This window comes from Triticum aestivum, chromosome 7D (genome assembly GCF_018294505.1).
Source record: "Triticum aestivum cultivar Chinese Spring chromosome 7D, IWGSC CS RefSeq v2.1, whole genome shotgun sequence".
Lineage (NCBI taxonomy): Eukaryota > Viridiplantae > Streptophyta > Magnoliopsida > Poales > Poaceae > Triticum > Triticum aestivum.
Genome location: NC_057814.1, coordinates 106,257,230 through 106,269,569, shown reverse-complemented (window position 1 = coordinate 106,269,569; position 12,340 = coordinate 106,257,230). Strand labels below are relative to the sequence as shown.

Here is a 12,340-nt window from a genome sequence, read left to right as displayed (position 1 = left end):
ACGCCATGGCTGCCCCTCTCCTCCTCCGACCACCAACACCATGGTTGCCCCTCTCCTCCTTCTCCCTTGCGGTCGGCAGCAACATGCCCGCTGTTCGCTGCCGCAATTTCCCCCCGCTTGGGATCCCTATGTGCTGGCGCAGACGACAACAGGATGTTCGAACCTGCGGTGGCGGATGCGACAACCGCTGGTCGCCGGAGCTGCAACGACCTCGACCGGCGACACGGCGGTGGCACCATCGGTGCTGACGAAGATGCGCGGACACTGCGGTGCTACATCAAGCACCAGCAAATGCGGGAACAGTGTCCCCCATTTGTTGGACACGGCCATGGAGGGTGCTGGGACGGGCGGTGGTGGCCGTTTGCTACAGGAGACCAGGGCTGATGCTGGAATCGGCCACGACAATGCTGGAACTGGCATTTGTGGATGTTACAACCGGTGTCTGCGAGATGCTGGAACAGCGATGGCAGATGCTACAACCATGGTAGCGGAAGCTGCAACCGGCGCCACGCGATGCTACATCCGTGATGCGGCGGTGCTAAATCCACACCGGTGATTTTGCTGGAACCATGAGGCACTTTTCTTTTTGCTTCAACCAGCCATTGTTTTTGCTAGAACCATCAGGCATTTTTGCTGTGTTAGGATCGACAAGCAATTTTTGATACAACCGACGAGCAGTTTTGCTTCAACCAACATTTTTTTTGCTGGACCCCGTGTTTTCCAGAGATGCAAAGCATTTTTTTTCTTTTTTTGCTGATATCGGTGAGCATTTTTTGATGCAACCGGCAAGAAATTTTGCTTCAAACAACATCTAGTTTTGCTAGAACCAGCAATTCCAGAGTTGCGACAACCGAAGCTGAGCCATTACGGGTCACCGCTGCAACTGCGATGGCCACGGCGGCGAGACGTGCTGCAAGGTCGCCGGGGTTGCTGGAACCGTGGTCTTGGGGGAAGGGGGCGGAGAGGAGGTTTGATGCAACCCGGTAGCGCAGGCGGCAAGCTGGCGAGTAGTGGCGACCCGGCCAGCGACGGGGGTCTGGCGAGCGGCGGTGGTCCGGTGAGCTTCAAAGGCCAGTCATCTCGTTCTCGTCCCCCACCACGCTCGCGTGATTTGGATGCAAAAGCCAGAGAGGAGCGCCGTTTTTTAGGACGAAGCATGCCTTGATTTGATGTTTTTTTAGGGGACCCTGATCTGACGGCTAGAACACAGTGCATCGGACGCGCATGGTGCGACCGGCCCGAATTTGGGCCGGCGCGCTGGCGCCTAGTACTCGCCTTTTTTTTTTCTCAGTTGTAAGTGTGAGAAGAGGATTGCTTCTGTTGTGGTGTGGGCCTTAGAATACTCGGGACGACGCAGGCCCAAGAGGCCGGACGGCCAGCCCACCAAGAAAGAGGAGCTACAAACTACAAAGGCAGTGGCTCCCTGTCTGGGCAGCCCCTTCACAAGCCACAACAAGGACGAGGCCCCGGATCGATCGAAGAAGCAAGCAACCGCACCCAAACCCTAGCCGAGCTCAGCCGACGCCGCCTCCTCCTCCTCCTCCTCCCGATTCTTGTGGCGTGCGACGTGCCGGTGCCATGGCGCTGCTCTCTCCCTCCAGCACTTCGCGGCAGGATCTGTCGCCGCCGGCGGACTCTCTACTTCCCACCTCTCAGGTACCATCGTTCGACCGATCCACCTACTATGCCTGCAATTCGCTGCCCGACTGCCTTGTTCTGACGTTTATCACCAAATTAACCCCATCAAACGGTCTTTTATGCTCACAAATCAAATTATATGATGCGCCTTGGCCCCTCTGACCCTGACAACAACAAAGATGTAGGCTTTCCTAGGGCAGACCCTTGTTAGGGGAGGGTTTCTGTAATTTGACCCAATAATGGTGAATATTGCCACTGAAATGTGCACATTAAGTGCTGGATTGCAGAGGCGGCCTATCTTAGATTCATGTGGTATTTTGCTTGAAAATGTAACACATTTTAGTTTTTACTGAAGTATTTATTTGTACACTGAGTACTCGGATATGATTAACCGTTAACTCCATGATATATGGGCGTTTGATTTACTTGGAGGTAAGAAGAGTATGCCATCCTTGTGTTTTATTTTCTCTTAGTGACTTTTTGTTGTTGAAATGTAACTGTAACTACTGTATAGCTTCTAGTATATCAATGTATATGTTCTAGTGTACTGTTGTTAAAGCATTTCCAAGAACTACTCTAGTAATATAAATTTCATATAGTCACTATTGATAGCTTTAGACGTACTAGTGGTCAAACTTTTGAAAGTTTGATAGTATGGATTCGGAGGACTATTGTTAGTCATGCAATGCATACCCTCGTTAACAGCCACTAACATGCATGAATAGCTGCTTTAACTCATGTGTCATTATATCAATTATAATTAGCTAATTATTAATCTTACCAGGGTGTATCCAGCAATGGACCCAAAGCTGACGTTGCTAGGAACAAGGAGGTTGATCATTTGTTGGCAAAATTAGAAAAGGAGGGAGTGGAGATAGATGGCAAGATAGCTAGTATTATTGATGATGAGATAGCTCGAATTAAAGCTGAAGCTGAGAGGTGATTAATTGGAGGTGCTACACCTTATTTGATTTGTATACTCAAATGAAACGATCCTAACATTCATGTGTTATGCACATCCTTTTGATAGGGAGAACATCAATGAAGAAAAAAGGAGGATTAAAGCACTGCTCACTATTGCAGGTGTCGCTGTTGGTTTCGTCGTGGGTATGAAGTGCGAAATAGATAAATACCGTAAGGCATTTGCCAAGATATATGGAAGACCAAGTAGGTAATCTTAGGAAAACACTGTTGGCTAATTATGGTATGCAAAACCTAAGTTTTTATTTCATGCTATACTGTGGTTTTTGGCATGTGTAATGTACTAACTCTTATTTGGTAAGATTACTTAGCAGTTCTAAGCTGCGTGGAGCATGTGCCCTAAGTACTGCATGCGGGTCAAATGTTTGGTAATTGTGTGTGATGATTATCTATGGACTGTTGTATGAATCAAGATGGCGATTTAAGGTTGCAAAATTGTAATTTATGAAGTCATCCGTGATATGACAATCAGTTGGTGGTTTAAGGTTGCAAAATTATGAGATAATCTGTGATATGACAATCAGATGGTGGTTTAAGGTTGCTAAATTGGGTTTGCAAACCTTTAGGACACCTCGATTGCAACCTTCTTTAAGCCCTGGACGCGGGCAGAACAGAGATTGCAATCTAAGACAAGTAATTTAACGGAGGGAGTACATGAGTACATGTGGTGTTTTTATTTATGTAAGGCGTGTTTGGTAGGCTGCATATAACCCAATTAGGCTCGCATGGTACAAAAATGGATTGTTTGGTTGCTTGAGCTGCATCAAAATGTTGGTTCGCACGAACCTTAAAGCACCTACGAGCCTGGCTAAGGAGGTCAGTCGAATCGGCCGTTTTTCCATAGCCAGGCCCGAGTGATGCAACTCAAGGCATGTGGGCGGCGGAGGCTACACGCGAAGAGGCAGGCTCGAGACATCGTGTTGTTTCTTGAAGGGCCGACATAATTATTCTCATCTTCCATCACCGCTCCCCCCCCCCCCTACACTCTCCCCACTTCCACACCAATGGGGCCGAGCAGCAGAGCCAAGAACTTCAATGCAGGCTTCCTAAAGTTAACCAATTGTCGGGGATATACCCCGCGGTATGACCCGGCCGGAAGTATGACCCGGCCGGACTTGGCGCTTCACCGTGACCCGCCGGAGGACTGGCGACTCACGGGTCTGGCGGCTCACTGTCAGATGACTCACGAGCCTGACGACTCACGGATGACCCCGATGGCGGGTCAGATAGAAGACAAGGCCCAAGGCCCAGAAGGCCGGCTCACGTTTATGATGGGCCGGCTTAAGAAGAAAGGGATGACGAATATTTCCTTACGAGGAAGCAAGACCCGGACTTGTAATTAACTTGTAAGAGAAGATAGACTAATCCTAGTCCTACTAGGACTCCACATGTAACCCGCCCCTCTAACTTATATAAGGAGGGGCAGGGCACCCCAAAGGGGGACGGGCAACATGAAACAATCTCTAGGGCTAGACACAAAGAGCCGGCTTACCGGCGACTCTCCCGTGAGCATAATGAGACCTAGCCTCAAACAGCATGTAGGGTTGTTACCGGATGATGTTTCCCGGGGCCCGAAGCTGTCTAAACCCTTGTCTTGTGCGTTGATCCGCCCTGCGTCTCTCATCCCAATCAACCCCTCTCAAGCTACTACATAGATGCGCTGGCCTCACGACTAAGTCCTTACGCTTGGACATCTGCCGTGACAATTCCACGACACCAATGAAAATGTTCAAAGAAGTCCTAAAGTTAACCAATGAAAATGTTCAAAGAAGTTGATGGTGGAAGTTTCAGTAGTGATTATTCTAGCGACAACATATTTTGGCATTGATCAGTCACATATGTACATCTTTTTAATGGAACTAAATACTTATTCTTGCTGGATTTGCTTAGTTATATGTTTTCATTTTTTTGCGAGAAAACTTTCAATCTATTCATCTTCTATCATGGCAGTACAACGAACACTAGAAATAATAAAAATTACATCCAGATCCGTAGACCACCTAGCGACGGCTACAATCACTGAAGCGAGCCGAAGGCGCGCCGCTGTCATCACCCCTCCCTCGCCAGAGTCGGGCACAACTTGTTGTAGTAGACAGTCGGAAAGTCGTCGTGCTAAGGCCCCGTAGGACCAGCGCACCAGAACAGCAACCGTCGCTGATGGAGAATAACGTAGATCGAAAGGATCCAACCTGAAGACACACAAACATAGACGAACCATAACCAGATCCGAGCAAATCCACCGAGGATAGATCCGCCGGAGACACACCTCCACACGCCCACCAACGATGCTAGACGCACCACCGGAACGAGGACTAGGCGGGGAGACCTTTATTCCATCTTCAGGGAGCCGCCGCTGTCTCGTCTTCCTGAGTAGGACACAAACCCTAATAAATCTTGAAGAAACGACTAACAACGGAGCCCTCCCGCTGGCCCTTGCCAGGATCCACCGTGCCCCCATGGCCCTAGGGCCACCGGAGACGAGGCGGACCTGCGACGGAGCCGGCGAGAGGCACGAACACTAGCTTTTCTTGGAGGAGGAGGAGGCGGCTTAGTTATATGTTTTCAATGTTAAACCATGATTAGCACACCAAAATTTATCGTCGATGTTGTGTTATTTATGGTCAGCGTGTGTGATGTGGACCGAAGTGTTATTTCCTGATTATGCGTGTTTCATGTTTCCTGGTTTCTCCCTGAAATCACTAAATTATTCTCCATTGTTGTGTCATTCCTGAATTTTGCATGGAAATTAGAGAAATTCTACTTACTTCCATACTGCTATGATGCTTCTGTAAGAAAAAAAGAGGAGTTAGTTTTCATGGTTTTTTAACTCTAGGCCTCGTTTGGTTACTGGAGATCCCCTAGGTATCCCGGTCATTTTCCAGGGGCGAAACCCATGCGGAAACTGTCCCCCGGAGAGATGACTGTGACATTTGGAGGCCCCAGCCCACGGGGCAGGCCAGCCCTAACCTCTCTATTTTCCCAAGTAGAGTTTCCACGCCCGAGCACTCGTGGAAATGTCGCCTCGTTCTTTTCTGACATGCGGTCATGGTTTGCGACGCCCACTTCCTTCCTCCACTCCCTTCCATCTTCCCTCGTCCAACTGTTGCCATTTGGTGACGAGAATTTAGGGGTATTTCACCCCACAAGAGGAGGGGATCGTGCATGTCCCTCAAATTCTCCCGTGGTGGTTAGCTTCCCTGGATTTGTTCCCTCCCGCAACCAAACGAGCCCTAAGAAATTTGGCGCTCCCCTGATGCTAGTCCCTCCCCTCCCCCAGCCCCCTTGCCTGTTATCTCCAAACTCACGTGGAGATCCCCCCGGCCTCCGTGGTGGGAGGGAGAGGATTTCCTATGACCTTGGAAAGCCCCTTGTGGGAATACTACCCTGGAATATTTTCTCCATGCAATCAAATGAGGCCTGCTGGTACTCCAAATACCGGAAACGGAAGCTCTAAATTTACAGCGTCGGTCCACGTTCGACAAAGAGTACTAATTTGATGTATCCTTCGTCCGAAAAAGTTTGTCCCTTAAGAGCATCTTCAACAGCCGCCCAACACGCGGCACGCTAAAAACCAGTTTGCAGCGCGCCCATCGCCTGGTTTGGCGCGGCGAGCAGCGCTGGCTTCAGCAGCCGCGGCAAAATGTAACGCGCGCTCTCGCACAAATAACATATGCGCTCCAAACACAAGAAAAAGATCAAACACAAACAAAATAAATCAACAATAAATAGTTCAATTTCGTTATTACAACTCAAACAAATTGTTTATCGTTCAATACAACAAATAGTTCAACAATATAACATCAAATGTACAAATCATGATGCTCTTTGTCGGCCATTCCAAGCCCACCACTCCTCAGTGAGATCCTTTTGGAAATCATCATGCGCTGCGGGACGTCGAATGACATGATAGGAGGCAACAAAACGGGCCACCCTTTCAGCCCTCCGCCGCACTCGCACGGGATGTCCCAATAGCTCATAGTGAGAGTAGTCTACATCTTGGCCACGCTCATTCTCGATGATCATGTTGTGCATGATCAAACAAGCGTGCATGATGTACCAAGGCATCTTTTGATCCCAAAATCTAGCCGGTCCTCTCACAATAGCAAATTGGGCTTGCAAAATCCCAAAAGCTCTCTACACATCTTTTCTAGCCGCCGCCTGAGCATTGTGGAAATCAAGATTTTTCTTACCTTCCGATTTTTTCAACGGCTTCACAAATGTTTGCCACTTTGGGCAGATTCCATCCGCAAGATAGTAGCCAAAAGTTGTATGTACGGTCATTTGCTACAAACTGCACCGGTAGCAGTTCACCATTTGCAATCTTATTCATCAGCGGTGACCGGTTGACAACGTTGATGTCATTCAAAGATCCAGACATTCCAAAAAAAGTATGCCAAATCCAAGTCTCTTGATCGGCCACCGCTTCAAGGATTATAGTGGAACCCTTCTTTTGGCCGTGGAATTGCACATGCCATGCCTTTAGACAATTCTTCCAACTCCAATGCATGCAATCTATTGAGCCAAGCATATCTGGGAAGTCGCGAGCTTTGTTCCTCTCCAATAGCCTTGCGGCGTCTTCAGCATTGGGAGATCTCAAGTACTCCTGGCCAAACACTTGCACAATTCCGATTGCGAAGCGCTTGACACACATGATGGCTTGGCTCTTACCCATGACCAAGTGATCATCAACTATATCAGCCGGGATACCGTATGCCAACATACGCAAAGCGACTGTCACCTTCTGAAAGGTGCTATGCTCGAGCTCTCCGGCGGCATTCCTCCTTTGCTGAAAAAACCGGTCATGGCTCGCTAGTTTCTCTGCAATGTGCCTGAACAACTCGGTGCTCATCCTAAACCGACGACGAAAGTACGACTCCGGGTATGTGGGATTCTCCACAAAATAGTGCCTCATCAATCTGTTGTGGGCATCAATCCTATCCCTCCAAATTTTCTGCCGACCCAAAACCGAACCACCGTGCTTTGGTTTTTTATTGATGTGCATAGCTATGATCATTGCAAGATCCTCCTCCTCTTCCATATCAAATTCTTCTTCGGAAGAATCATATGACGAACTCATCTACAATGTTCAATATAAACTAGGCTATAAAAACTACAATCAACATGCACCAAATCCATGTAAAAAAACTGTAAAGTTTGACCAATACATACCTTGCGGGCGTTTTGTCGAACAGCTTGCGGGCGTCGAGCGGCAGTGAGCGGCCGGGCGCTGTTCGTCGGAGGACTGCCGCGCGCGACAGGCGGCGGTGACTAGAGGGAGACTGAGGAAGCCGCCGCGGCGCGGGGATAGGCCGGGGAAGCGCCGGGACGGTCGCTGGAAGAAATGGGGTGGCGCAGGCGGCGGCGGCGCAGCGGCTGGATGGGGTAGGTGGAGTTGCGAGCGAGCGCTCGAGAGTCCAGCGTGCGGGAGCGGGCGCAGCAAATAAGCGGTGCATGATGGCGTTTCGGCCCGCACGCTGAACTAGATATGCCGCGTGTGGTTTTTGCGTCTCCGCTGGAGCGCCCGGAGCGGTAACGCGTGCAAAAAACACTGATTTTTCAGCGCGACGCTTATATAGCGCGGCTGTTGGAGATGCTCTAAATGGATGTAGAAAAAAGGGCTTATCCCTTAAATGAATGTATTTTCCGGACGAAGAGAGTACACTAGACTAGAGTCGGATCTTTTGCTATTTAATAATGAGAATTAATGTCCTTTTTTATTTGGTGCACCGAATTGGATGCGTTGGAGTTCCCTAAACCCTCGCAACAGCAGCGGAGGCTGCCTCTGCCGCCGATGTGGAACGGCGTCCCGCCGCCGCCGCGACGCCGATGTGGAACGGCGTCCCGCCGCCGCTCCCCCCGCCCGGCCGCCGCGACGCCGCAGGCCGGCCAGCCGCTCACCCCGGCGGAGCTCGAGGCGCAGGTGGTCGAGAAAGCCCGCAAGTGGCACCAGCTCAACTCGAAGTGCTACGGCGACAAGCGCACGTTCGGCTTCGTCCGCAAAATCATCAGGTATGAACCTCCAGATCCGCGCCGTCTCGGGATGTTTCAGGTTTCCTCTGCTGCTTGCGGCTAGGTTTTGGCTCCTTTGGTGCTCATGTCGGGCTGTGATGCTTAATTGCTTAGGCCAACTCTAACCAACACCCTATAAAATAGCGAAGGATCCGGCCGAGCAAAGCTTAGTAGAGAATTTTTATACTCCACTAATTTTTGGTCAGACCTAGCCGTACTTCTAACGAAGTAAATACCAAATTTGCATAAGTTCAACCTAGATACGATTTAAACAATCAAAATTGGATACATTAATCATCTGCCTTGTCTTGACATCCCACTGGACATGAGTTTTTAAGCCTAAACATAACTTAAATTTGAAACTAAACATGAAATTAAACTAAACTAATCTTCTTCGTCATCATCACCACCCTTGTAGAGGGCGAGCCAACCTTGCCTTGACATTCCACCGCCCATGGGGTCCTGGCCTGTGCCGTCGTCGCCGGAGTCGGGAAGATGCGCCGCCACTCTTCAACGTCGAACTCCTCTTCCTTGCCGCCGTCACCGCCGCCGTGCTCCTCGTCGTCGGAGAGTACGATGACCTCCCCGTCGACCACGCGCTCCGAGAAGATCGCCCGCTCCACAAGCTCAGGGTACTTGCGGCGGAGGTTCCGCCATGTACTCCTCGTTGGTGGCCTCCAATCCTCCCGAGCCATCGCCGCATTCACCACCCCCAGTAGCGGCGGGACGAGCTCGACGGCCGTTGTCCCCCATGGGAAGTTGAGGCGCGCCGCGCGCCCGGACCTGCCACCGGTCGTACTCGAGGGCGGCGAGCTTCGCCGTGTGGAAGGACCCGAGCCACTTCTTCATGTGGGTCTCACGGTCGGTTATCTCCACCACCCACGTCCCCCACGGCCGCTGGCGGACGCCGAGGTACTTCCTCGGCTGCTACCGCGGCGCAGGGAGGTCGGAGATGCGGCGGGAGGGGCCGGCATCGGCGGGGCGGCGGCGACTTGAGGAGGCGCCGCTTGAAGACACGCGGCTCGCGTGGCGACGCGGATCGGTGCTGCTGATCGGCAGCGGGGAGTGCCGGCCACGGGGTCCGGCCGTTGGGAGGAGGGGGGCATCGAGGAACGGTGGGGGTGGGAGGTCGTCAGCGGCGGGGATGGGGAGGAGGAGAGGTGGAGGAGGCGGAGAGACAAGTGGATATTTTTTACTCCGCCGCCGAGGGTGGAGTAAATATAGGCTAGGGATAAATGGCGGAGGATAAATTACCGTCCTTTGACGGTTATTGGGGTTCGGCTAGGTCCTGGTTAGAGGAGTAAAACTGGGTTTTATACTCATCTAACCTGTTATAGGGGATGACTTAGAAATGCCCTTATGGTCTTAGGTTGCTTTGAACCAGTGACATGGATGTGTGATACTAAAGTTAGTGGTTGTGTGAACATGGTTCGTCGGGAGGAGAAAGCAAGTGAAGAGGACAATGAAAATCTGATCACTTCAACCTGCAAGGTTGATCGTGGGGAGATGAAAGCAAGTGAAGAGGACAATGAAAATGACTTTAGTCTCCCCGAGTGTGTGGAGCCTCTTTTGAAATGAACTCCACTTTACACTGATGCGACAGCTGCCAGCATTTCATTGCCTTTTGCTCCAATGCCTTAACATGAGATGTGGTAGAACACGCCGCGCTGAGTACATTCCTCTTGTATCTGAGTGGTTCAAAGAGAACCGGTAAGTACTGCAACGAGTTAGCGAATAACAATTCATTTCCATATTTACTTCTTTGCTATACTTTCGTCTCATGTTGCATCGACATCTGTTTTGCAGTCCACCAGCGTATCCAGTTAAGGTCCGGGTGAGCTAGCAGAAGCTGCTGAAGTGCTATGTGCTCAGTGAGACACATCATAGGCCTCCTAAAGCACAGAAGAAGAAACATCTGCTCCGTTCACTGCAAGCAACGAAGTTCTTTCAAGCTATAGAGCTTGATTGGGCAGAAGCTGTGTTACAAGTTTGCAAGCAGGGCTACAACATGCTTAACTTGTTGATTCACAGGAAGAATCTGAACTATCTTCAGTTAGACTCCAATTTCAATTTGAAGCCTGTGAAGACACTCACAACAAAAGAGAGAAAGAAATCCCGTTTTGGAAATGCATTCCACTTGTGTCGTCAGATTCTGCGACTTACAAAGCTGGTCGTTGATGCAAAATTCTAATTTCGCTTGGGAAATGTTGATGCTTTTCAGTTGGCCGATGATCTGCAGTACATACTCTCTCATGTTGGTCAGTTGACAGTTATGTGAAGACAAAAGTATCGTCTGATGCGGCAAATTAGGATGTGCAAAGATCGGAAGCACTTGATACATTATTGTTTCAACACTGGCCCTGTTTGAAATGGACCTGGCTGTGGTTTTTGGGCTCCAAAGTGGAGAGTGTGGCTTTATTCCTTCGTGATATTGTGTCCTTGCTTGAAAGGTGGCTAAGGTAATTTGCTGGCCAAGCAGTTTGAAGGTCCCCATTCAAAAGGAGTTGCTAGAACAGGCAACATGTCGAGTCTCACTTTGATCTGGAACTTCGAGCAGCAGTCATGCATGATGTCCTTGATGCTATGACGGAGGGCATCAAACAAAACAAGGCTACTGCAGCATCTTGGTGATGCATGGCGCTGCTGGAAGGCAAATATCCCCTGGAAGGTCCCTGGCCTGCCAGTTCCTACCGAGTACATGATACTCGGTTATGTGAAGTCCAAGGCTGATTGGTGGACAAATGTCGCTCACTACAACCGTGAGCGTATAAATGGCGTGGTGCTACAGTTGACAAAAATGTCTGCCGCAAAAATCTTGGAAGCTTAACTCGTTTGTGGCTGAGGCAGAACAAGAGAGGCAACACAACTACTTGAAAGAACACCTGAAGAAGCAGTTGCTATTTATACAACCACGGTCCATTGGCTGGAGTCAAGGAAATTCTCACCGATTCCTTTTCCCCCACTCGCATACAAGCATGATACCAAACTTCTTATACTGGCACTGGAAAGGCTAAAAGAGTCATACAGTGTGGCAGTAAGATTAAATCAACTGCAGTGAGAGGAACTGGGTTTAATAGTGCCAGGATATGATAATCCACATGAAGCTTTGTCAAGGATAAAATATAATATTCTCACTCAGTGTGCTTTTAAAGAAGTTGATATTGAATTTATGGATCTGTATAGCTACTTGCTCCAGGTATATGAAATTGAGCCCCTTGAGAAAATTACTGATGCATACCTTGACCAACTTGTGGTATGAAGGGTGTTGGATAAACAGCAACTAACTTTACTGAGGGCCAAAGGCCATTACATATACATGTGTGGTAAAGTGCAGGAAACCCCTTATACACTGGGGATATACCGAAAAGAGACTATACACATCTAACACCCCCCCCCCCCCCTCAAACTCATGGTGGATCAACAATACTGAGTTTGGAGAGGAAAAAGGCATGCTGCGCTCGAGTCTGTGCCTTCGTGAAGAAGTCAGCCAACTGTAACTCAGAGGGCACATAGTGAAGAGCGAGAGTCTGATCCTGCACAGCAGCACGCACAAAGTGGGCATCCACACCGATGTGCTTGGTGAGCTCATGCTTCACCGGGTCGCGCGCAATACTGATAGCACCAGTACTGTCTGACAGTAAGGGAGTCGAGGTAGTAGCAGACACACCAAAGTCCTCAAGCAACCACCGTAACCAGATCACCTCAGCCGTCA

General features: G+C 49.7%; 2 protein-coding genes across 2 annotated transcripts; both read left to right on the top strand.

Moving 5' to 3' along the window:
* The first annotated feature begins 1,449 nt into the window (after window positions 1–1,449).
* On the top strand, window positions 1,450–3,079 carry LOC123168656 (uncharacterized). Its single transcript, XM_044586528.1, has 3 exons — window positions 1,450–1,656; window positions 2,423–2,577; window positions 2,669–3,079. The coding sequence occupies exons 1-3, from the start codon at window positions 1,579–1,581 to the stop codon at window positions 2,811–2,813; spliced, it is 378 nt and encodes a 125-aa protein (XP_044442463.1). The 5' UTR covers window positions 1,450–1,578; the 3' UTR covers window positions 2,814–3,079.
* Window positions 3,080–8,364: 5,285 nt separating this feature from the next.
* LOC123167762 (pre-mRNA-processing-splicing factor 8A-like) lies at window positions 8,365–8,734 on the top strand. The gene has a single exon (XM_044585625.1). It carries the CDS (start codon window positions 8,411–8,413, stop codon window positions 8,690–8,692), a length of 282 nt encoding a protein of 93 aa, XP_044441560.1. The 5' UTR covers window positions 8,365–8,410; the 3' UTR covers window positions 8,693–8,734.
* The last annotated feature ends 3,606 nt before the right edge of the window (window positions 8,735–12,340 follow it).